At 45.6% G+C, this 22,750-nt stretch overlaps 1 protein-coding gene across 1 annotated transcript in view; it reads right to left on the bottom strand.

Moving 5' to 3' along the window:
• Positions 1 to 5,921: 5,921 nt before the first annotated feature.
• scp2a (sterol carrier protein 2a) overlaps positions 5,922 to 22,750 on the bottom strand; it is a 123,733-nt gene continuing 106,904 nt past the window's right edge. Inside the window, exons 15-16 of the mRNA XM_072511016.1 lie at positions 10,190 to 10,269; positions 5,922 to 6,536 (exon numbers count right to left, since the gene is read on the bottom strand). Of these exons, the coding sequence (XP_072367117.1) occupies positions 6,441 to 6,536; positions 10,190 to 10,269 (176 nt within the window). The 3' untranslated portion in view covers positions 5,922 to 6,440. The remainder of the gene's footprint in view (positions 6,537 to 10,189; positions 10,270 to 22,750) is intronic.

Genomic DNA, 22,750 nt, shown 5'->3' with positions numbered 1-22,750 from the left:
CCTCCTGTTCTTCTGGGGCACGCTCTGTTGCTGCAGCTCCACCTCCTTCTCGAGCACCGCCAGCTCGTACAGCCGCAGAGCATCTCCTAGGGCTGCAGCGACCAGCAGAAAGGCCACCATTGCTGGTTGAATTCCAATATCCATTTTCTGCAGGGGGTGAAAAGCCGACATGTTAGCATGATGATAAATGGTGGCCCCAGTTGACACTGCAGGCTGCACCCCCACATGTTCCCCATCTCTGCACCCCTGGCCCCGCCCGTGCCCAGCACCATGGGGGGGCCTCTGGCCCTGGCACCCATCCCTGCTGCCAGGGGGTACTGCTCGGTGCCCCCATTGTGACTATAGTGGGCATTGCCCTTGGGTGGGCTGCATGATGCCCCGCAGTTGGGTGGCGGCCGGTTGGGGTAAGGCAGAGGGCGGGGTGCAGGCACCCATATGGTTGATGTCACTCTGCAGAACCACAGGCCAAGGTGGGTGGTGAGTGGGGTATGCAACAAGATGGCTGCCTTGCAGGCCATGGCAATAGCGGTCCGTGCCTGGACACCGCACCAGTCCCTTGCGGGGATCACCCCGGCCAAAAGGCCTGTCCCCGCCCCGGCAGGGCACCCTCTCCACCCCCCCACCCCCCGGGCAGGGCACCCTCTCCACCCCAGCCAGTGACCGATCTGGCATCCCATCATCGCGACTGTGTCCTACCTCCTCTTTCTCCCTCATTAGTCACAATACTGGTTTCACAATTCCCATCGGGACGCAGCCCATTGGAGGCAGAGAATCGTGGAATCCCCGTAGAATACCGGGTCGGGCCCGCTAATGACATACAAACGGTGTTTACTGTACGTGCGTTCTGGACCGTATTGACACTGCTGTTGAGGTGTTGACGAATTGCGATTTGGCGCCAAATCTGCGCCCATCGTGATGTTGGCATTGGAACCTATTCTCTGCCCAATCGCGTTTCACGATTTTGGTGTCAGCCAACGGAGAATCCCGCCCATGGTCTTTAATTACTGACTTACCTGCCAGTGGAAATACTGTTACTTTATCAAAGCCCTTTTTACAATAATGCCAGACATAATTTCCCTTCATCTTCTCACAATGAAAATATGACATTTTACTCTTCTTATAACTAAATCCTCATCCTCTTTTAAAAAAAATATATATTTATTAAAGTTTTTTAACACAAATTTTCATCCTTACAAACAATAACCACCCCCCCCCCCCTAGCGACAGAATAGAAAGAAAACGCACATAGCAAGATATATACATGGTAAAACGATATGTTACAGAGCTTTGTACACTGGCTCCGTCCCGTACATGCCAGTTTCCCAAATCTTTCATGTGTTCTCTTGCTCCAACAACCCCTAGGCAAATCCCCCCCCCCCCACCCCCAGGTTGCTGCTGCTGCTGACCGACCTTCCTCTAACGCTCTGCGAGATAGTCTAGGAATGGTTGCCACCGCCTGTAGAACCCCTGCACAGACCCTCTCAAGGCAAACTTTATCCTCTCCAGCTTAATGAACCCAGCCATGTCGTTTGTCCAGGCCTCCAGGCTGGGGGGCTTCGCCTCCTTCCACATTCGCAAGATCCTTCGCCGGGCTACTAGGGACGCAAAGGCCAGAATGCCGGCCTCTTTCGCCTCCTGCACTCCCGGCTCGTCCACTACTTCAAATAGTGCTAGCCCCCAGCTTGGCTTGACCCGGACTTTCACCACCTGAGATATTGTTCCCGCCACTCCTCTCCAGAACCCCTCCAGTGCCGGGCATGACCAAAACATATGGACATGGTTCGCCGGACTTCCTGAGCACCTCCCACATCTGTCCTCCACCCCAAAGAACCTACTCAACCTCGCCCCCGTCAAGTGCGCTCTGTGAACCACCTTAAATTGTATCAGGCTGAGCCTGGCACACGAGGAGGAGGAATTAACCCTACCTAGGACATCAGCCCATAACCCCTCCTCAATCTCCTCCCCCAGCTCCTCCTCCCATTTACCCTTCAGCTCCTCTACCAACGCTTCCCTCTCTTCTTTCATCTCCTGGTATATTGCCGACACCTTGCCCTCCCCGACCCATACACCCGAGATCACCCTGTCTTGAATTTCCTGTGCCGGGAGCAACGGGAATTCCCTCACCTGCCGCCTCACAAATGCCCTCACCTGCATGTATCTAAAAGCATTTCCGGGGGTATCTCAAACTTCTCCTCTAGTGCCCCTAGGCTCGCAAACGTCCCATCAATGAACAGGTCCCCCATTCTTCTAATCCCCGCCCGATGCCAGCTCTGAAACCCCCCGTCCATCCTCCCCGGGACAAACCGGTGGTTACCCCTGATCGGGGACCACACCGAGGCTCCCATTGCACCCCTGCGTCGTCTCCACTGGCCCCAGATCTTTAGCGTTGCCGCCACCACCGGACGCGTGGTGTACTTTGACGGCGAGAGCGGCAGCGGTGCCATCACCAGTGCCTCCAGGCTCGGTCCTTTGCAGGACGCCATCTCCAACCTCTTCCATGCCGCCCCCTCTCCCTCCATCACCCACTTACGGGTCATCGCCACATTTGCTGCCCAGTAGTAGCTCCCTAGGTTCGCCAGCGCCAACCCTCCTCGGTCCCTACTGCGTTCGAGAAACCCTCTCCTTACCCTCGGGGTCCTATTCGCCCACACAAACCCCATAATACTCCTACCTACTCTCTTAAAAAAGGCCTTGGTGATCACGATGGGAAGGCACTGAAACACAAAGAGAAACCTTGGAAGGACCACCATTTTGACCGACTGCACTCTACCCGCTAGCGAGAGCGGTAGCATGTCCCATCTTTTGAAGTCCTCCTCCATCTGCTCCACCAACCTCGTCAGATTCAGTTTATGTAGGGCCCCCCAACTCCTGGCTATCTGGATCCCCAGGTACCGAAAGCTCCCCTCGCCTATCCCCCATTCTTGGTCCCCTGCCTGTACTACAAAAAGCTCACTCTTCCCTACATTGAGCTTATAGCTCGAAGAATCCCCAAACTCCCTTAGAGTCTGCATGACCTCCACCATCCCCTCCACTGGATCCGCCACATACAGCAACAGGTGATCCGCATAAAGCGACACTCGATGCTTTTCTCCCCCTCGGACCACCCCCCTCCATTTCCTAGACTCCCTCAATGATATGGCCAAGGGTTCAATCGCCAATGCAAATAACAAGGGGGACAGGGGGCACCCCTGCCTCGTCCCACGGTACAGCCGAAAATACTCCGACCTCTGCCGATTCGTCACCACACTCGCCACCGGGGCTCTGTAAAGGAGCTTAACCCAACTAATAAACCCTCCCCTGAACCCAAACCTAAGCAGCACTTCCCAGAGGTACTCCCACTCTACTCGGCCAAAGGCCTTCTCCGCGTCCATAGCTGCCACTATCTCCGCCTCTCCCTCCACCGATGGCATCATTATCACGTTTAGGAGCCGTGCGCATTGGTGTTTAGTTGCCTGCCCTTTACAAATCCCGTCTGGTCCTCGTGGATCACCCCCGGGACACAGTCCTCGATCCTCATAGCCAGCACTTTTGCCAGCAACTTAGCATCCACGTTGAGGAGCGAGACCGGCCTGTACGATCCACATTGCAGTGGGTCCTTGTCCCGCTTTAGGATCAAAGAAATCGTCGCCTCCGCCATTGTCGGGGGCAGGGTCCCTTCCTCCCTTGCCTCATTAAAGGTCCTCACCAGTAGCGGGGCCAACAGGTCTACGTACTTCCTGTAGAACTCCACCGGGAACCCGTCCGGTCCCGGGGCCTTCCCTGCCTGCATACACCCCAAACCCTTGCTCAGCTCCTCCAACCCAATTGGTGCCCCCAAACCAGCCATCTCTTGCTCCTCCACCCTTGGGAATCTCAATTGGTCTAGGAATCGTCTCATCCCATCTTTCCGCGCTGGGGGCTGGGATCTGTACAGCTCCTCATAGAAGGCCTTGAATGCCTCGTTTATTTTCGTCACACTCCGCACCGTGGCTCCCCTTCCATCCTTGACTCCACCTATTTCCCTCGCTGCCATCCTCTTACGGAGCTGGTGTGCCAGCATCCGACTCGCCTTCTCCCCATACTCGTAGGTCGCCCCCTGCTCCTTCCTCCACTGTGCCTCTGCCTTCCCTGTGGTCAACAGATCAAACTCCGTCTGGAGACGTCGCCTTTCCCCCTCCTCGGGGGCCTCTGCGTATCTCCTGTCCACTCTTAAAATCTCCCGCACTAACCTCTCCCTTTCCATGCCCTCTATCTTCCCCCTATGAGCCCTAATGGGGATTTGCTCTCCCCTGATCACCGCCTTCAGCGCCTCCCATACCACCCCCACCCACACCTCCCCGTTGTCATTGACCTCCAGGTACCTTTCGATACACCCCCTCACCCTCCCACACACCACCTCATCTGCCAACATTCCCACATTCAACCGCCACAGCGGGCGTTGGTTAAATCCTCATCCTCAATCACTCTGTTCTGCACACCCTCTGCTTAACAATCCAAAACTGGACATTGTATTCCAAATATATCTTAATTAATTTGTACAGGTCTCGCATTGCTTCTCTCTTTTTTAATCTGTGCCCCCATTTTTAAGATCTAAAATCTCAAATGTATTTTCCAACTTTTCTGGGCAGCGCGGTAGCACATTGCATCACAGCATGAGGTTTGATTCCCAGTTTGGGTCACTGTCTGGGCGGAGTCTGCACATTCTCCCTGGGCCTGCGTGGATTTGCACCAGGATCTCCGGTTTCCTCTCACAAGTCCCGAAAGACGTACTGTGAGGTGAATTGGACGTTCTGAATTCTCCCTTAGTGTACCCGAACAGGCGCCGGAATGTGGCGACTAGGGGATTTTCACAGTAATGTCATTGCGGTGTTATTGTAAGCCTACTTGTGACAATAAGGATTATTTTAATGAACTGGTCCTCTGACTGTAAACCATATTTGTGGGCAGCACGGTAGCATTGTGGATAGCACAATTGCTTCACAGCTCCAGGGTTCCAGGTTCGATTCCGGCTTGGGTCACTGTCTGTGCGGAGTCTGCACATCCTCCCCGTGTGTGCATGGGTTTCCTCCGGGTGCTCCGGTTTCCTCCCACAGTCCAAAGATGTGCAGGTTAGATGGATTGGCCATGATAAATTGCCCTTAGTATCCAAAATTGCCCTTAGTGTTACTGGGTGGGGTTACTGGGTTACGGGGATAGGGTGGAGGTGTTGACCTTGGGTGGGATGCTCTTTCCAAGAGCCGGCAGACTCGATGGGCCGAATGGCCTCCTTCTGCACTGTAAATTCTATGAAATATTTAGTGAAATACAAGTTATCAGAAATTTGGAATTATGTGAAAGGACTAAAAGCACAATTCAATCCGATTTGCCCCCCCTTCCCTAAAAGATGGCCACACAACATACTCCAGATGTTGAACAGAAATAATTTGTGAAAATTTATAATTCCATAATAAACCATATCCCATCTATGTAATGCTCTCAAGTAAGATGATAGTTCTTTTATTCAGTTTTTTAAATTGAAATAGGTTTAACTCCATGGTCTATGTGATTTCTCTTGGATGTGTGAGGCTGATGCTAGGCACTTGAAAAATGGGAAATGTTCCATCCCTTAGCAATAACGTTCTTAATGCAAGTAAAATCCACTAAAAGTAACAGGCCTAACGTTCTGCATACCATTTGAGGAGGTGGAATGTTGGTGGGTTGGGACAGAATTTTGGGCGTAAATGTGTACGTGCGTAACTGTAAGTGCCCAAGGGCGGGGGGTAGTGGGCCTAGGTAGGATGTTCGGTCGGAAGGTTGGTGCAGAATCGATGGGCCGAGGGCAGGGAGACTGCCACCCTGAACTTCTCCTACCCTTGTTTGATTCTGAATGAGGCAAATAGTGCCAATTGTGAAACCTGGATTACCAAAGTGAATCCAAAAATAAACTGAGTCAGCCATTCACAAAGAGATAAAACAGGATTTATTTTCATTCTTTTACTAAGGATGCAACAACATCTAGCATATAAATCCTGAAAGGTTATTGGTTAAGGAATTGCAAAGGTGATAATTCAAAGAACCCGCTAGTAAGGCAAATTTAAAAAGTGTCTTTCATGTAAATTAAAGTCAGACAGCTGGATCTATCAAGAACCTAACATTCAATAGTTGTATTCATTCAATGCAGATATGCAGCTAGTAATAAAGCATTTTACAAAATATATTCAAGGTTACATTTACATCATTTTCATAAACAGACTGAATCAGTTAGAATATAACTAATTGAATTTTTCTTAAATCTGCTCAGCAAGATACCAGTGTTACAAACTTCAAGTGTAATTAGAAAGTATTGGAAATTATTCCAGATTGTTTCAAACATGAAGGTAGCGGCTCCTAACGTCCTCTCTGGCACCCTGCCACTCACATGTCACGTGATCAGAGGCTGGTGCTCTGTCCAGATAGTTGCAAAGATCACCTGGAATGAACCCTCACAGTTTGGCTTTGCCAGGCTGAAGCTGTAGATTCTGAAGTTTCATGGCCAAGCCCATATTACCAGCAATTTTCAGTTTCCCCTGAAAGAAGGCCTACACAGAAAGATCATTAAAAAAAACAAAATTGTTCTCCACTGTTATACAAGTCATTGCATTCCAATGAAACGCCTCCCAACTTTTTTTTAAAAACTGATTTTATTTTATGGACTCTCAATTTAGGGAGAGATGAGCTACAAAGTAAAGATCAATAATTGCTTTACTATCTTGATGCATCAATGTTATTTCCATTTCTCATCCTAACTGTCCCGTGGTCTTATTGAATGAGATAACTTCCATCTGCCTTCCTTTTAAATTTAGATTTAAAGAATATGGTAATACATGACTTGGTTTCAAAAATTTCAAGAACAATCTAATCATTGTTATGTTATGTATTATTTTATTAAGAATGAGGTTAGGCAATTCTTTTGGTTAAATGACAATTTCGATTGAATCTGCATAAATTTGAAAATCCTCTTGTCAGAATACTGGAAGAATTATCTCATTATCTAAACTGTAAAGAAAAACGGCAGGTTTCATCGCAACAGGGAAAAGTTAGACATGTAATAGGATTGGATCAAATGAAAGGGAGGAGGGTGGGAAGAGGAACAAAATAATTTTTTTTTGTTGGTGATAAATTGGAAGGCTGGACATGGTCGTGCTCAAGTAAAGAAACAAAGGATAATGCCTGGAGGATAAATAAAAATGGAAAATGCTGGAAACACTCAGCAGGTCAGAAAACACCTACGGAGAGAAACACAGGTTCACAATGACCTTTCAATAGAACTGAGGAAAGATAGAAATGTAAGAGGTTTTAAAGGGAGGAGGGACCCATTAAGAATAAATGGGAAGTTCTATGATAGGTGGAGGGCAGGAGATTAAATATAAAACGTTTTTGGTACAAAAGCCAAAGGGAGTGGTAATGGGTGAAGTAAGGAACCAAAAGATGTGTTGTGTGAATGTTTGGATAGTAATTGCCAGAATGCAAAGTAAAGGAATCAATAAACTAGCAAAGCAAATCAAACCAACAAATAAAAAAAGGTCTGCAGCGTCCTGAGTCGAAAGATGAGGTGCTGTTCCTCAAACTTGCATTGAGCTTCCCTGGAACACTAGTGAAGGCCAAGGACAGACGATCAGAAAGGGAGCAAGGTGGAGAATTGAAGTGACAAGCAGCTGGAAGCTCATGGTCACACTTAAGGAATGAAAGGAGGCGCTTGGCAAAGCAGTCACCCAATCTGCATTTAGTCTCCCAATAGACTGAATTGAAAGAAGCACAAGTAAATAGCTAGGTTTTTGACCCAGCAACATTGGTGGAACATGTATTCAAAATCAGGATAGTGTGTGGCTTGGAGGGGAATGTGTAGGTGGTCATGTTACCGTGTGTTTATGACCCTTGTCCTTTTAGATGGTAGAAGTTACAGGTTTGGAAGATGTGATCGAAGGAGCCTTATTGAGTTGCAGTGGTGAGTTGCAGAATAATGTTCAATGTGAGAACAAGCTCAGCCAGACAGAGAAGGGGGCTGGTGGATGAAGATTGGTTGGGTCTCTTTTCAAGGAAGGAGTGGAGAGCTCTCAGGCCTTGCATATCAGGGATGGATGCACAAAAGGATTGGACAACCATGGTGAAACAGAGACAGTTAGGACCACAAAACTGGAAAATGTTAAAAGTAAAGATTTTCACAATGTTTGATTTGGCTGTTGTTACAGTTTTAAGAAAGACTTGCATTTATACAGTACCTTGAAGTGTTGTGGCTATATTACATAGACTAATATTACAGCCAGTTTGCAAATGGCATAGTCTCACAAACAGAAAATTAGTCATTAGTTAATTTCTCGTGGTGATATTGGCTGAGGAAAGAATGTTGACCAGGACTTTGGAAAAAAACCCTGCATTCCCTAAAATAGTGCCCTGGAATATGTTACGTCCACTTTAACAGATAGAGCCTTGGTTGAAAGTCTCAACCAAAACACAGCTAAGAATGGAGCTCCTCTAAATATTGAAGTATCAATCCAAATTATATCTCAGATTCTGGAGCTTGAAACCTTAAATTCTTGATTCAAGAAGCAAGAGTTCTACTTCCAGTTCCTATGTCCCTCAAACTACTAACTTTGCACTATTGGTTTGTCCCTATGATGTCCCCAGTGGTGTCTCTCATTTACTCCAAGTCTTTGTCGAGATTATTTTCCAATTTATTTTTTTCATACTGCTAATTGGGAAGTAGAACATCAGCTAGTGGGACTGTATCTGTCCTGGTGAGTACTCAACATTGGCACAGGGAGCCCCCCCGACAGCCTCCGCGCCTCGCAGGATTCACTGAAGATCCGCGAGACGTCGGACTTGGAACTCCGCTTCAAATGGGCGTGACCAAACGCAACTCCCGGAAGTGGATTGTAAACCTATTTGCAACCTACGCACCCGGGAGACACCGGCCTCCATCAATCCACCAGCCTCCCCAGGGAGGTTTCAGCTAGGCGCCGGCCGGTGCTGGCCCACACAAACGTGAACCAGGCGGAACGGCACCCAGAGGGGTCTCCCGGGCCATTGGAGACACCCGGGTGGTCAGGCTAAGTGCAGGGTGACCCCCTGGCTCTACCCCTGGAACGTGGACACTTTGGCACTGTCCAGTTGGCACCTTGGCACTGCCACTTTGACACTGCTAAGGTGCCCGGATGGCATTACCAAGCTGGCTGGAGCACTGCCTGGGTGCCAGGATGGCAGTGCAAGGGTCAGGGGCCAAGGGAGGCCATGCCCATGAAAGGAGGGTGGAGGGGGGTTTGAAGGGTGGAAGAGCGCAAGGCAGGTAAGTAGGGGCCTCGGAGAGGTTGGAGGAATCATGGGTGGGGGTCTTAGAAGGGAGGGTGTGCTGTAAGGGGGCTTGGGGGAGGGGGTCCTGAAGAGGAGGGACCCCCAGGGACACCATTGTGGGGTGTCCTCACTTGGTTGGGGTGGGGTGGGGGGGGGGGTGGTAGTGTCCATGTGTGTAGGGGGTGACATTGCCCATGGGTGGGGGTGAAGCTCACTTAGTGATCGGGCACCTTTTCAAAATGGTGGCCTGATCTCTGCGTTCAGCTCCCCAGTGCTAACACAAATTCTAAGTGTTGGTTAAACTGGTGAGGAACTGCCCTGGGCCCAAAAAAGTGACTAAGTGTCATTGAATAGCGGTGGGGAACTCGCCGGCTGAAAACTCGCCCATGAACTTATAAATCTTTAGGGAGAATCACACCCAAGGTGTTTTCTTCGGTTGGGAACGAAGGTGGTACTTGTCCCCATTTTCCTTCATTTGAGAGAGGATGGGCTCTATGCCAAGATTTATTAATTTCTTTTTTATTTCAATAAATTTAAAGTACATATTTTTTTTCACCAATTAAGGGGCAAGGTTTATCAATTTCAAGGAAATAATTATTCGAAGTGTGTATCCAGTCCCTTCAAGTGGCCTTGAATTTGCAAATGAACTGCAGCAATAAAAGGTAAACTCAATGGAATGTATTTTTCCAGCAATCTGTATCATCATGTATGTTTAGGGAGTTTGATGCTGTGTCTGCATTTTATTTCCATTATTCAGCTTGCTGCAACAGGTGTTAAAAGCACCATTCTGGAATGTAGGAACGAGACTTTTTTGCCAAATAGTCTGCAATTTGAAAAGTAAGCAGTTAATTTATTATGTCCAGCTTTCTATTCCACATTAGATTTTTATATGGAAACTACTCACAGTCTGGGGATTCATCTTGCCAGTCATCAAAGCTAACAAATCATCATCAGACATGGTTATGGTGCAATCAGCTTTCTTCTCTGAATGCAGACAAAAATAAAGAGTTAAGTTTTCAAGAAAGGAAATCAATTTGCAACATTAATCAAAATAAAGCAGCCCGAGGAAGCACCTTCCCTGAATTGTCATAATTATTGATGGTAATAGCTCTACATGAGCACCCAGTACCTAAAGATCCATAATAAAATTCCTTCTATCAGACTCAACTGTTTATTTTAAAACAGCAACCCTAAAACAATGCAACAATTTTTCAAATTTCTACACTGAGTGAATCTGCATATTACTGACAGATTGAGAGATTCCTATGGTAGGCACACTAGTGACAATCCTAACGATCTAAATTCAGTTACTCGAGACTCTTGCAGCCAGGAGAGACTTATCTCATCAGTCTGGGTAAGATTTGAAAAAGGATAGGCCAGTGTCCAGCCCATTCACTAACTCAACCATTCTTTGTTCATGTCTTTAAAATCTTGTAACTGATGGTCAGAATGGTTTTAGCAGACATTTTGGCTGGGATTCTGCATTCCCCGCCCCCATGATCTGGAATCCCAATTGGGTGCAGAATGCTGAAGCGGGGCAAAATTAGGACCGTGCTGGGCAGCAAACTGGTCGCGAGCCTCCATGCCTGCCCCACCGGCCATAGCGGGTTTACCGGCAACCCAGCTGGGCTTCCCGCCCCACCCCGGCAGAACCATGCAAATAGCTCATTAGGGCTATTTTGCATGTCACTGGCAGACAGGACGCACCATTCACCAGCTAGTTGGGATGCTCCGGCTCCGCCAGCCAAGTGGCCCACTGGTATGAATTGATGCGAATCCTGAGGCGCGTGGACATGGTAATTTGCAGCCCGAAGAGTGGCAAGATGGTAAATACCCTCCCAACAATTGCCGCCAGGGTGCCAAGAGGGTCCTTCATGGGAAGTAGGTGTCAGGAGGGCTTGTGCTGGGTGGGAGGGGCTCAGGTCATGGGTCTTCCCTGGGATGAGGTTCCTTTGGCTGTTCTTCAAATCAGCAGCCACTAAACCCATTAAACATTTAGTCAGTATGTAAAAGTTCAGGTATTCTCAAAATAAAGTTAAATCTGCTCATATGTACCCCTATACCATTTAGAGTGTCACTCATTAACCCATAAATACACATCCCTAATAATAAAGTGAAAATGTTTTCATCTGCACCCCTAAACTCTTTAAAAAGTCTGTCAGTTTGCCAAGGGGGGGCTAAACCAGCAATTAAGATGCATGGTGCCCTGCCTGCGATTTGGGGTGGAGGGGGGCTGCAGCAGCTAATTGAGATCGCAGTGCCCTTTAAAAAGGGCGTTCTGATCTCAAAGATGTGGGACTGGTCCGAAAGATTAGGTCCCGCCCCTCTCAGTTGCAATGTGGATCCCAGGGTGCCATTCCATGGCATGGAAAAAACGGGTTGTCAATTTTTATTTCCAAGTGCCATGGATTAGCACTTCGAGGGCTCTCCTAGCGCCAGCGGAGATCAGTCCTGATTTTCCGCTGGCAGGAGCACTTAGAGTCTGGAACGGAGAATCTCAGACTACGTCTCTAGTGAAGTAATTCATTTAGAGGTAATATATTTCCTTTGAACAAAATTCCTGCGCAGTATTGCAAGCTTTGATGGATTCATTTTTGTTATGTAAACTCCTTTCTACCATCTTGTCTTCTCTCTATCTCAGCATTGATCTCTTTTAGGCGTTTGTCCATAGGCACTGTACCTGTGATTGAGATATTCATCAATACTCAAGTGTTGAACAAGAACAGTGACTTTTATTGGCAGACTTAACCTCCAGTTTCAGATGCCTTGGGAGCAGTACGAAAAGAACATTATAATGAAGGAGCTTGTTGACCTCTTTCCAGCATTTTAATATCTGTTAATAGGCTATTATATTCATTAATTGCCATTTTGTAAAATGTAATGAATTTGAACTCTTCAACTCTATCAAGGAGTTTAAAGCTAAGGCTCAGGCCTGGGTTTTCCGCTCATGTTGGACAGGTTTGGTGACTGGAGTGGAAAATATCACGATAAGTGCAAAGTCGCGTTTCACATCAGTGTAAACGCATGACGAGATTATCTCTACACCCCGTCAGTGAGGGGGCCATTTCCTGACATTCAACATTGGGAACCTCATTTGAATACATTTACATGTTATTCCGAGGCCCATATGCTGGAATCTTCACCCCCGCCATCAACAAATCCATCCACGGCGGCGTGACGGCAGAACGGCATGAAGCCCGACTGGTCTCCGAAGACGTGCACCTGCTGAGCAGACCTCGCAGGGGAGCTCAGGTGAGCGCAGTGCTCTGGAGCGGGGGGGGGGGGGGGGGGGGGGGGGGGGGGGGGAGGGTCATGCCTGGGTACTGCCATGGCATCCTCCGGCATTGTACTGGAACTGCTCAGGCATCCTTGGCATTGCCTGGGCAACCCCTGGCGCTGCCCGGGAATGGCGCAGGTAGTCACAGGTTTAGCTGGTTTGGTGGCTGTGCGCTGGAGAGGTCTTTAAAAATGGTACCCGATCCTCGCGCTCAAAGCTCTTGGCAGGTCGGGCGAATCAGAGGCTGCTCCGTCAGTGATACGGCACGGGACCCGTCAATTTAAGTATTTTTTTAAGTCCCCGACTATATGGTGGAGAAAGCACTATTCCATTAGCGGCTTCAAGCCGCTTTTCCCGCCCAACATCAGCCTTTGTCGATTTCTGTAAAAATCTCAGCCTTATCTTCGTCAGTGGCACTCTTGCCTCTTAGTAGAAATGTGAAATGTCAGGAGTGCAAACCCCATTCCAGAACTTGAGCACTCCAGACTGACACTCATGTGTGCTACTAAATGCTGCACCGTTGAAAGATTGGACAACCCATTTTACGGACAGGATGTTAAACTGGGGTCCTATCTGTTCTTTTAAGTGATGTAAAAGATTCTCAGTACATTCTGAAGAACAGCAAGAGAGGTGCTGGCCAAGATTTATCCCTCATCCAACAACGCTAGTACAGTTTAATTTATCTCAATGCTGTTTGTGGGATCTTGCTGTACATAAATTCCCTGTTGCATTTTGCTTTCATTACAACATTGGTTACATAAGAGTGATCAACTGACCTGTACGTTAACTGATGGTCTGTGTTTTTGACTGTTTGCTTAAGTGATGCTTTTGACCCTGAATTTCCAGGACAGCCCTGTGGGAGACTGAGCCCATGCGCTCAATAGATAACATGTTGTGCAGCCAGCCTGCCCTTCTTAAAAGCAAGCTGTCCGTCTTAAAGGCAAGCTTCACAGAATAACATTGGTGGAACTTAAATGATGGAAAATCGAACAATAAGGCACAGAGAAGGTTTCAGGGTGACAGATGCAGCATTGACATATTAGTGGTGGAGCTGGGCAGGCAAAAAGATGACAAAGTTCCATTGCATCCAGCGGGCTTTCAAGGATCACCCACAGAAGGAAGTGGGGAAACAGTAGCCAGGCAGGCCAAATCTCGGTATCTGGACTCAAGGATCTGTCAATAGTACCACCAGAAATCAAATGCCTCATGCAGGTGTTCAAAGTCAGTGAATGCATCTTCGCATGACATCTACCCACGACAACACCACGGTTAAGTGTTCTGAATGGGACTTCATGTCTGTGAGTCAGCAAGCAGAGAGATAATGATGTTGCTACTCCACAAGGTAAGTTGTAAGTTTTTGGTGCTTTAAAACACGCTTTGCCACCCTTCCCCACATTACCATTGCCTCCCCCTTCCTCAACACACATGGCCAGTTCTTATGATCACCAAAACTATAATTTGTCCCCCTCCCCTAGATTGCTCACCGGCACCTCACCCCCTCCCAGGTGTCTTTTTTTTTATTTCGTAAGAGTTGGTCACCTTGGCTACAATATAAATTTGATTATTGACTGTGAAACATGAGAAGCACTGTACAATTTTGTCCACTCTCATTTCTTCTCCCTCTTTATTTTCCTGAGCATATCTGGATTTGTACTACTTACGTCTTACAAAAAGGGCTTATCTAGTGTGACTGCCCGTTATGATAAAGTGCGGTGCACCTACCCAGTCATTCTTGAACCAGACCATAGATCTATTAAAGCTTACAGTAGGAAGCTACTTAGCTCAATGTGCCGTGTTGACTCTGCATTAGAGCAATCAAAATCTAATTCCATACCCTGCTCTCTGCCTATATCTTCCTCTTCAATTGTTAATCTACTCTTTCATTAAAATAAATGAATGTTGTGCAGCCAGCCTGCCCTTCTTAAAAGCAAGCTGTCCGTCTTAAAGGCAAGCTTCACAGAATAACATTGGTGGAACTTAAATGATGGAAAGTCGAACAATAAGGCACAGAGAAGGTTTCAGGGTGACAGATGCAGCATTGACATACTGTGAAAAAACTTATCATGTGGAAACTTTGTCTCAAGAAATTTCTTCTAACTTTTCACTCTTATTGACAATTGAAAATTGATGACTCCTGGATAGCGATGCCCAATTAGAGTCAATAGTCTTTCCCTATTCATCTTAACAAAACCCTTCTAATCTCTATTAAATATAGTTTTATCAATTTTTACTCCTTAGAAATAATTTCAATATCTCAAGTCTTGCTTCATTGCAAACGTTTCTCATACTGGACATCGTCCTGCTGAGGTTTGATAATCAAAATCACTGTTTTTTGACTGCGGCCTTCAAAATAAAATATATACTTGAGTGAAAGCAAACCCATTTTGTGTAGTCTCATTTTCAAAATCTAAGGAGTAGATACATTTCACATGATCCATTTCAGAGTGTTTTTTAATTCTCCATTCCTTTTTGTTTTGGATTGAGCAGCATGGTTGCACAATGGTTAGCACTGCTGCTTCAGAGCACCTTGGACCCAGGTTCAATTCCAGTCTTGGGTGACTGTGTAGAGTTTGCATGTTCTCCCGGTGTCTGCGTGGTTTTCCTCCAGGTGTTCTGGTGTCCTCCCACAGTCCAAATATGTGCAGGTTAGGTGGAATTATGGAGATGGGGTGGGGAGTGGGCCTCGGTGGGATGCTCTTTCAGAGGGCAAGTGCAGACTCAATGGACCAAATGGCCTCCTTCTGCACTGTGGGGACTTCTATGGGGAAATGGTTGGCAACTAATGAAGTGTAATACTCAAAATATTATCACTGTCTTATACTTCCAGATCCTGCCCAACATATAATGTTTTTCTAACATCCTCAACTTTTTGTTTCCTATAATGTATCAGCGAATAAAAAAAGCTGTCTCCAAGACAGATTATAGTGTCATGAGAGTGTCACTTTAAGAAATGTTTGGCTGCTCATGTTACTGCAGTGATGTCAGAGTGTGGGTGGAGCTGAGCTTTGGCTCTGCTTTTTAGTTTCACTTTGGGAAAAGCTTGGGTGTGTCTGTTTTTTTTGGTTTTGTTTCAGTGTTGGAGCTGAAGCCAGACAAAGCAGGTGCATTGCTGTTCTATCTGCCATGAAAAGACTACCTCTTGATCATCTGGTGAATTCAGAATTATAAATGTTCTCAGTAGTAAATTTAAATTTGATGTGCTTCTGTTAAAAGGTGTTTCTTTTGTCTTCTGGATGTTGTTTGGGAATGTATTAAGGATTACTTAGTGTTGTATTCTTTGGGGGTTGTATTTGAATTAATGGTTGCTAAGATGTTCACTGTATGTTTTAAAAAGGTTAACTTGAGTTCATAGAATAAACATTGTTTTGCTTTAAAAAATACTTTTCCATTTCTGCGGTACCACACCTGTAGAGTGCTCCCTATACCACAATCTAGTAAAAGCTGTGGGTCAGGTGAACTCCATGATACACTTTGGGGTTCTCTAAACCCTGGCACATAACAAATTGGGAGCTCGAGGGGGATAAAAGTCTATCTATTGGATTGGCTTAGTGAACTTAAAGACAGTGAGGGGTGAGCATATTGTGGTTGCTTTTCAGGTGTGGTATTTCAGTTTAAGTGGGGAATGTGTTGTGGACAATGGCTCTTTCAGAGGCTCTGGAGTTTTTGGGGGTGGAGACGGTCACACGCAGTACCTTACGGACAGAGACTAAAAGCAGACTGTTAGATTTGGCAAAAACATTGCAGTTAACATTACCTGACAAAATGCGAAAAGATGTGGTAATTATGGTGGTGGCAAAACATTTAAAGTTGCCTGAGATAGTTTGACTCACTGGAAATGGCAAAAATTCAGTTCCAAATTAAGCAACTGGAACATGAGAAAGAATTAAAGCAGCTTGAATACGAAATAGAGAGTGAGGAAAAAGAAAAGGAGAGAGAAGAAAGGAGAAAAGAAAGAATAGCCCTAGCAAAACAAAAAGAAAGAGAAAGGGAGATACAGATAAGGGAAAAAGATAAATAGAGAGAGTTTGAACTTCAAAAAATGGCCATGAAACAGGAGAGTCAGTTAAAATTGGCAGACGTAAAGGGAAACGTACAGTTGGATGATAGTGATGAGGATAGTGAGAAAGAACATCATAGGTGAAGGCTTGGTGGGGATCTATTTAAATATGTCCAAGCATTGCCAAGGTTTGATGAGAAGGAGGTAGAAGCCTTTTTCATTTGAGAAGGTAGCTAAACAAATGAAATGGCTACAGGACATGTGGGTATTACTGATTCAAACAAAGCTGGTAGGTAGGGCTAGTGTTTGCATCACGACCGGAGGAGGTATTTGGGATGTATGAGGAGGTGCAAAAAATCCACCCTGGGTACATATAAACTAGTGCCTGAAGCCGACAGACAAAAGGTTTAGAAATTTAAGGAAAGAACCTGGTCAAACATACATGGAGTTTGAAAGGTTCAAACAGAGTAATTTTGATAGGTGGATAAGGGCTTTGAAAATAGACCAAACGTATGAAGCTCTCGGAAAAATTATGCTTTTGTAGGAGTTTAAAAATTCAATTCCTGATGTAGTGAGAACTCATGTGGAAGAGCAGAGAGTTAAAACTGCAAGGTTAGCAGCAGAAATGGCAGATGATTATGAATTAGTTCATAAATCAAAGCTTGGTTTCCGACATCAGTTTCAGCCTGTGAAGGATAGAGACTGGGAACATGAGAAATACTCATGAGAAATAGATAAGTCCCCTGGGCCGGATGGGATTTATCCTAGGATTCTCTGGGAAGCTAGGGAGGAGATTGCTGAGCCTTTGGCTTTGATCTTTAAGTCATCTTTGTCTACAGGAATAGTGCCAGAAGACTGGAGGATAGCAAATGTTGTCCCCTTGTTCAAGAAGGGGAGTAGAGATAACCCCGGTAACTATAGACCAGTGAGCCTTACTTCTGTTGTGGGCAAAGTCTTGGAAAGGTTTATAAGAGATAGGATGTATAATCATCTGGAAAGGAATAATTTGATTAGAGATAATCAACACGGTTTTGTGAAGGGTAGGTCGTGCCTCACAAACCTTATTGAGTTCTTTGAGAAGGTGACCAAACAGGTGGATGAGGGTAAAGCAGTTGATGTGGTGTATATGGATTTCAGTAAAGCGTTTGATAAGGTTCACCACGGTAGGCTACTGCATAAAATACGGAGGCATGGGATTCAGGGTGATTTAGCAGTTTGGATCAGAAATTGGCTAGCTGGAAGAAGACAAAGGGTGGTGGTTGATGGGAAATGTTCAGACTGGAGTCCAGTTACTAGTGGTGTACAACAAGGGTCTGTTTTGGGGCCACTGCTGTTTGCCATTTTTATAAATGACCTGGAGGAGGGCGTAGAAGGATGGGTGAGTAAATTTGCAGATGACACTAAAGTCGGTGGAGTTGTGGACAGTGCGGAAGTATGTTACAAGTTACAGAGGGACATATATAAGCTGCAGCGCTGGGCTGAGGGGTGGCAAATGGAGTTTAATGCAGAAAAGTGTGAGGTGATTCATTTTGGAAGGAATAACAGGAAGACAGAGTATTGGGCTAATGGTAAGATTCTTGGCAGTGTGGGTGAGGAGGGAGATCTCGGTGTCCATGTACATAGATCCTTGAAAGTTACCACCCAGGTTGAGAGGGTTGTTAAGAAGGCGTACGGTGTGTTAGCTTTTATTGGTAGAGGGACTGAGTTTCGGAGCCATGAGGTCATGTTGCAGCTGTATAAAACTCTGATGCGGCCGCATTTGGAGTATTGCGTGCAATTCTGGTCACGGCATGAGAGGAAGGATGTGGAAGCATTGGAAAGGGTGCAGAGGAGATTTACCAGAATGTTGCCTGGTATGGAGGGAAAATCTTGTGAGGGAAGGCTGAGGGACGTGAGGCTGTTTTCGTTAGAGAGAAGAAGGTTAAGAGGTGACTTAATTGAGGCATACAAGATGATCAGAGAATTAGATAGGGTGGACAGGGAGAGCCTTTTTCCTCGGATGGTGATGTCTAGCACGAGGGGACATAGCTTTAAATTGAGGGGCGATAGATATAAGACAGATGTCAGAGGTAGGTTCTTTACTCAGAGAGTAGTAAGGGTGTGGAATGCCCTGCCTGCAACAGTAGTGGAAACGCCAACACTAAGAGCATTCAAATGGTCATTGGATAGACATATGGACGATAAGGGAATAGTGTAGATGGGCTTTAGAGTGGTTTCACAGGTCAGCGCAACATCGAGGGCCGAAGGGCCTGTACTGCGCTGTAATGTTCTATGTTCTATGGTAACGGCAAAGGTGATCTGATGGGAGATAATAAGGAGAGTGTACCTCAGATTAAAAACAAAATCCAGGAGGGTGGAAAAGAAAGGAAAAGTTTCAAATGTTTCACTGTAATAAACTAGGCAATGTAAAGTCACAGAGTTGGTGGTTGAAGACAAGCACTGGGAAGGCTGATATGGTAAAACAGGATAAAACAGTGGGGTTTGTTAAAATGGTAAAGGAAAGCCCAAGTGAAGCGAAGGAGGTGCAAAATATTGTACAGCCTGATCAAGAGGTGATTGATAAGAAGGTGCCAGATCTCGTTAAAGAATTTACTTGTGTGGGTAAAGTTAACTCATGTGTATCAGGAAGAGCAAGTAAAGAAGTCACAATTTTAAGAGATACGGGAGCTAGTCAATCTTTAATGGTAAGAGATGAGGAGTTATGTAGTTTGGGAAGAATGTTGCCAGAAAAGGTGGTGATATGTGGAATTCAGGGTGAGAGGAGTAGCGTTCCATTATATAAGGTAAGGTTGGAAAGTCCAGTGAAGAGTGGTGAAGTGGCAGTAGGAGTAATAGAGAAATTATCTTGTCCAGGAATACAGTTTATCTTGGGTAATGATATAGCTGGATCGCAGGTGGGAGTGATGCCTATTGTGGTTGACAAGCCAGTGGAAAATCAGCCAACTGAAGTGTTGAAGGACGAATATCCTGGGATTTTTCCGGATTGTGTAGTAACAAGGTCGCAAAGTCACAGGTTAAGACAAGAGGAGAAATCAGAGAGTGAAGATAAAGTTGAAGTGCCATTATCAGAAACGATTTTTGATCAGATGGTTGAAAAAGAACAGGTGGAGGATGAGGTGGATATTTTTATTTCAGGAAAATTGGAGGAATCACAACAGAAAGATGTAGAAATAAAAAGGATGTATCAGAAAGCATATATGGAAGAGGAATCTGAGTGAATACCAGAGTGTTATTACCGTAAAAGTGATGGCTTGATGAGAAAATGGAGACCGTTACATATGCAGGCGGATGAAAAGTGGGCAGAAGTTCATCTAGTAGTATTGCCGGTAGGGTATAGAAAGGAGGTGTTGCGAGTTGCACATGAGGTACCAGTGGGAGGTCATTTGGGAATAAGGAGAACTCAAGCTAAAAATACAAAAACATTTTTATTGGCCTGGACTACATAAAGATGCAGTTAAAGTTTGTTGATCATGTCACACATGTCAAGTGATAGGGAAACCTCAAGCAGTGATAAAACCAGCGCCCTTAATACCCATTCCAGCATTTGAGGAACCTTTTACAAGGGTCCAAATTGATTGCGTAGGACCGCTTCCTAAAACGAAAAGTGGGAATCAATATCTTTTGACGATAATGGATGTGTCTACTAGGTTTCCAGAGGCCATTCCAGTACGTAATATTACAGCTAAAATGATTGTGGAAGAGTTACTTAATTCTTTACCAGATATGGACTACCCACAGAAATACAATCGGATCAAGGATCAAATTTTACCTCAAGGTTATTCAAAGAAGTTATGGATAGCTTAGGAATAAAACAATTTAAATCAACTGCGTACCATCCAGAATCGCAGGGAGCGTTGGAAAGGTGGCATCAGACCTTAAAGATAATGTTGAGGGCTTATTGTTACGATTTTCCAGAGGATTGGTATAAAGGAATTCCATTTGTACTGTTTGCAATTAGGGATGCACCTAATGAGTCAACCAACTTCAGTCCTTTTGAACTAATTTTTGGTCATGAGGTAAGAGGACCACTTAAATTGATTAAGGAAAAATTGGTGAGTGAGAAATCGGAAATTACATTATTGGGTTACGTGCCAAATTTTAGGGAACGATTAAATAGAGCAGATGAATTGGCTAGACAACATTTAAAAGTTGCACAAAATGTGGTGAAACGGGTCGCGGACAAGAAATCCAAAGTTCGTAGTTTTGCCAGTGGAGATAAAGTTTTAGTGTTGTTACCAGTGGTGGTTGAACCTTTAAAAGCAAGGTTTTGTGGACCTTATCAGATTGAAAGGAAATTAAGTGAGGTGAATTATATGGTAAAAACGCCAGATAGAAGGAAAACTCACCCCGTGTATCATGTGAATATGCTTACAAGGTACTTTGAAAGGGAAGGAGAGAAAAAGGAGGTTTTAATGATTCTAACTCAAAGTGACAAACCAAATCCAGATGACTGTGAATTTGACATACCTCAAATTAAATTGCAAAATGAGGATGTTCTTAAAATTGGGATAAATTGTTGAGTTACCTTCCAGAGGATAAACAAACTGACCTGAAAGAGTTATTGATATCACACAGGCAAGTTTGTGGAGATAAATTGGGAAGTACTAAAATGGCTATACATGATGTAGATGTGGGAAATGCTGTTCCAATCAAACAACATCCACATAGACTTAACCCTTTTAAATTGGCACAGGTTAACAAAGAGATTGAGAGTATGCTTAAAAATGGCATAACTGAAGTGGGTTGCAGCCAATGGAGCTCACCCACAGTGACGGTACCTAAACCAGATAGAACCCAATGGTTGTGTGTGGACTATAGAAAGGTTAATGCAGTTACAAGAACTGACTCTTATCCTATCCCACGTTTGGAGGATTGCATTGAGAAAGTGGGACACTTTCCAAACTGGATTTACTTAAAGGTTACTGGCAGGTACCTTTATCCGAAAGGGCAAAGGAGATTTCAGCTTTTATGACTCCAGATGGTATATAACAATTCAAAGACACAATTCCATTTCATATTCCAAACTTTGGGGCAGATTTAAGCTTCTGCTGGAATGAGCACCTGTAAACACAAGCTCCCAATTTTGTTTTAGAATCATAGAATCCCTACACTGCAGCAGGAGGCCTTTTGGCCCATCGAGTCTGCACTGACACTCTGAAAGAGCACTCCACTCAAGCCCACTTCCCTGCCCTATCCCACCAACCCCTTAACCTAACCTACACATCCCTGGACACCAAGGGGCAGTTTAGCATGGCCATTCCACCGTACCAGCACATCTTTGGACTGTGGGAGGAAACCAGATTCCCCGGAGGAAACCCGTGCAGACGCAGGGAGAAAGTGCAAACTACACACAGTCACTCAAGGCCGGAATTGAACCCAGGTCCCTAGTGCTGAGGCAGCAGTGCTAACCACTGTGACACCATGCCTCCCAATCTCTAACCTCATTTACTTACTCCATGATATTATGAAACTTATAACCTCCTTCATTTATAAACGGTGTATATTTATTCTGCAACTTTTCAATCTCCTTTTAAAAAATATCTGCAGGAAGAAGAATGGCAGGGCAATAGTGATAGGGGACTGAATCAAAAGTGGAATAGACAGGCGGTTCTGTGGATGCAATCAAGACTCCAGGAATGGTTTGTTGCCTCCCTGGAGCAAGGGTCAAGGATGTCTCGGAGCTGCTGCAGGACATTCTTGGGCGGGGGAGGGGTGAACAGCCAGCTGTCGTGGTGCACATAGGCACCAACGATATAGGTAAAAAACGGGATGAGGTCCTACAAGCTGAATTCAGGGAGTTAGGAGTTAAACTAAAATGTAGGACCTCAAAAGGTAGTAATCTCAGGGTTACTACCAGTGCCACGGGCTAGTCAGAGTAGGAATGTCAGGATAGATAGGATGAATGCGTGGCTCGAGAGATGGTGCAAGAGGGAGGGATTCAAATTACTGGGCATTGGAACCGGTTCTGGGGGAGGTGGGACCAATACAAACTGGACGGTCTCCACCTGGGCAGGACTGGAACCGATGTCCTGGGGGGGGGGGGGGGGGGTGTTTGCTAGAGCTGCTGGGGAGGGTTTAAACTAATGTGGCGGGGGGATGGGATCTGATGTAGGAAGTCGGGGGGGGAAGTAAAACGGGGCCAGAAACAAAAAGCAGTAAGTGACAAGGTAAATGAGCTTGTTGCACACATT

Source organism: Scyliorhinus torazame, chromosome 7, assembly GCF_047496885.1.
Source record: "Scyliorhinus torazame isolate Kashiwa2021f chromosome 7, sScyTor2.1, whole genome shotgun sequence".
Lineage (NCBI taxonomy): Eukaryota > Metazoa > Chordata > Chondrichthyes > Carcharhiniformes > Scyliorhinidae > Scyliorhinus > Scyliorhinus torazame.
The sequence above is the reverse complement of the archived record's forward strand: the minus strand, read 5'-3'. Positions and strand labels throughout refer to the sequence as shown.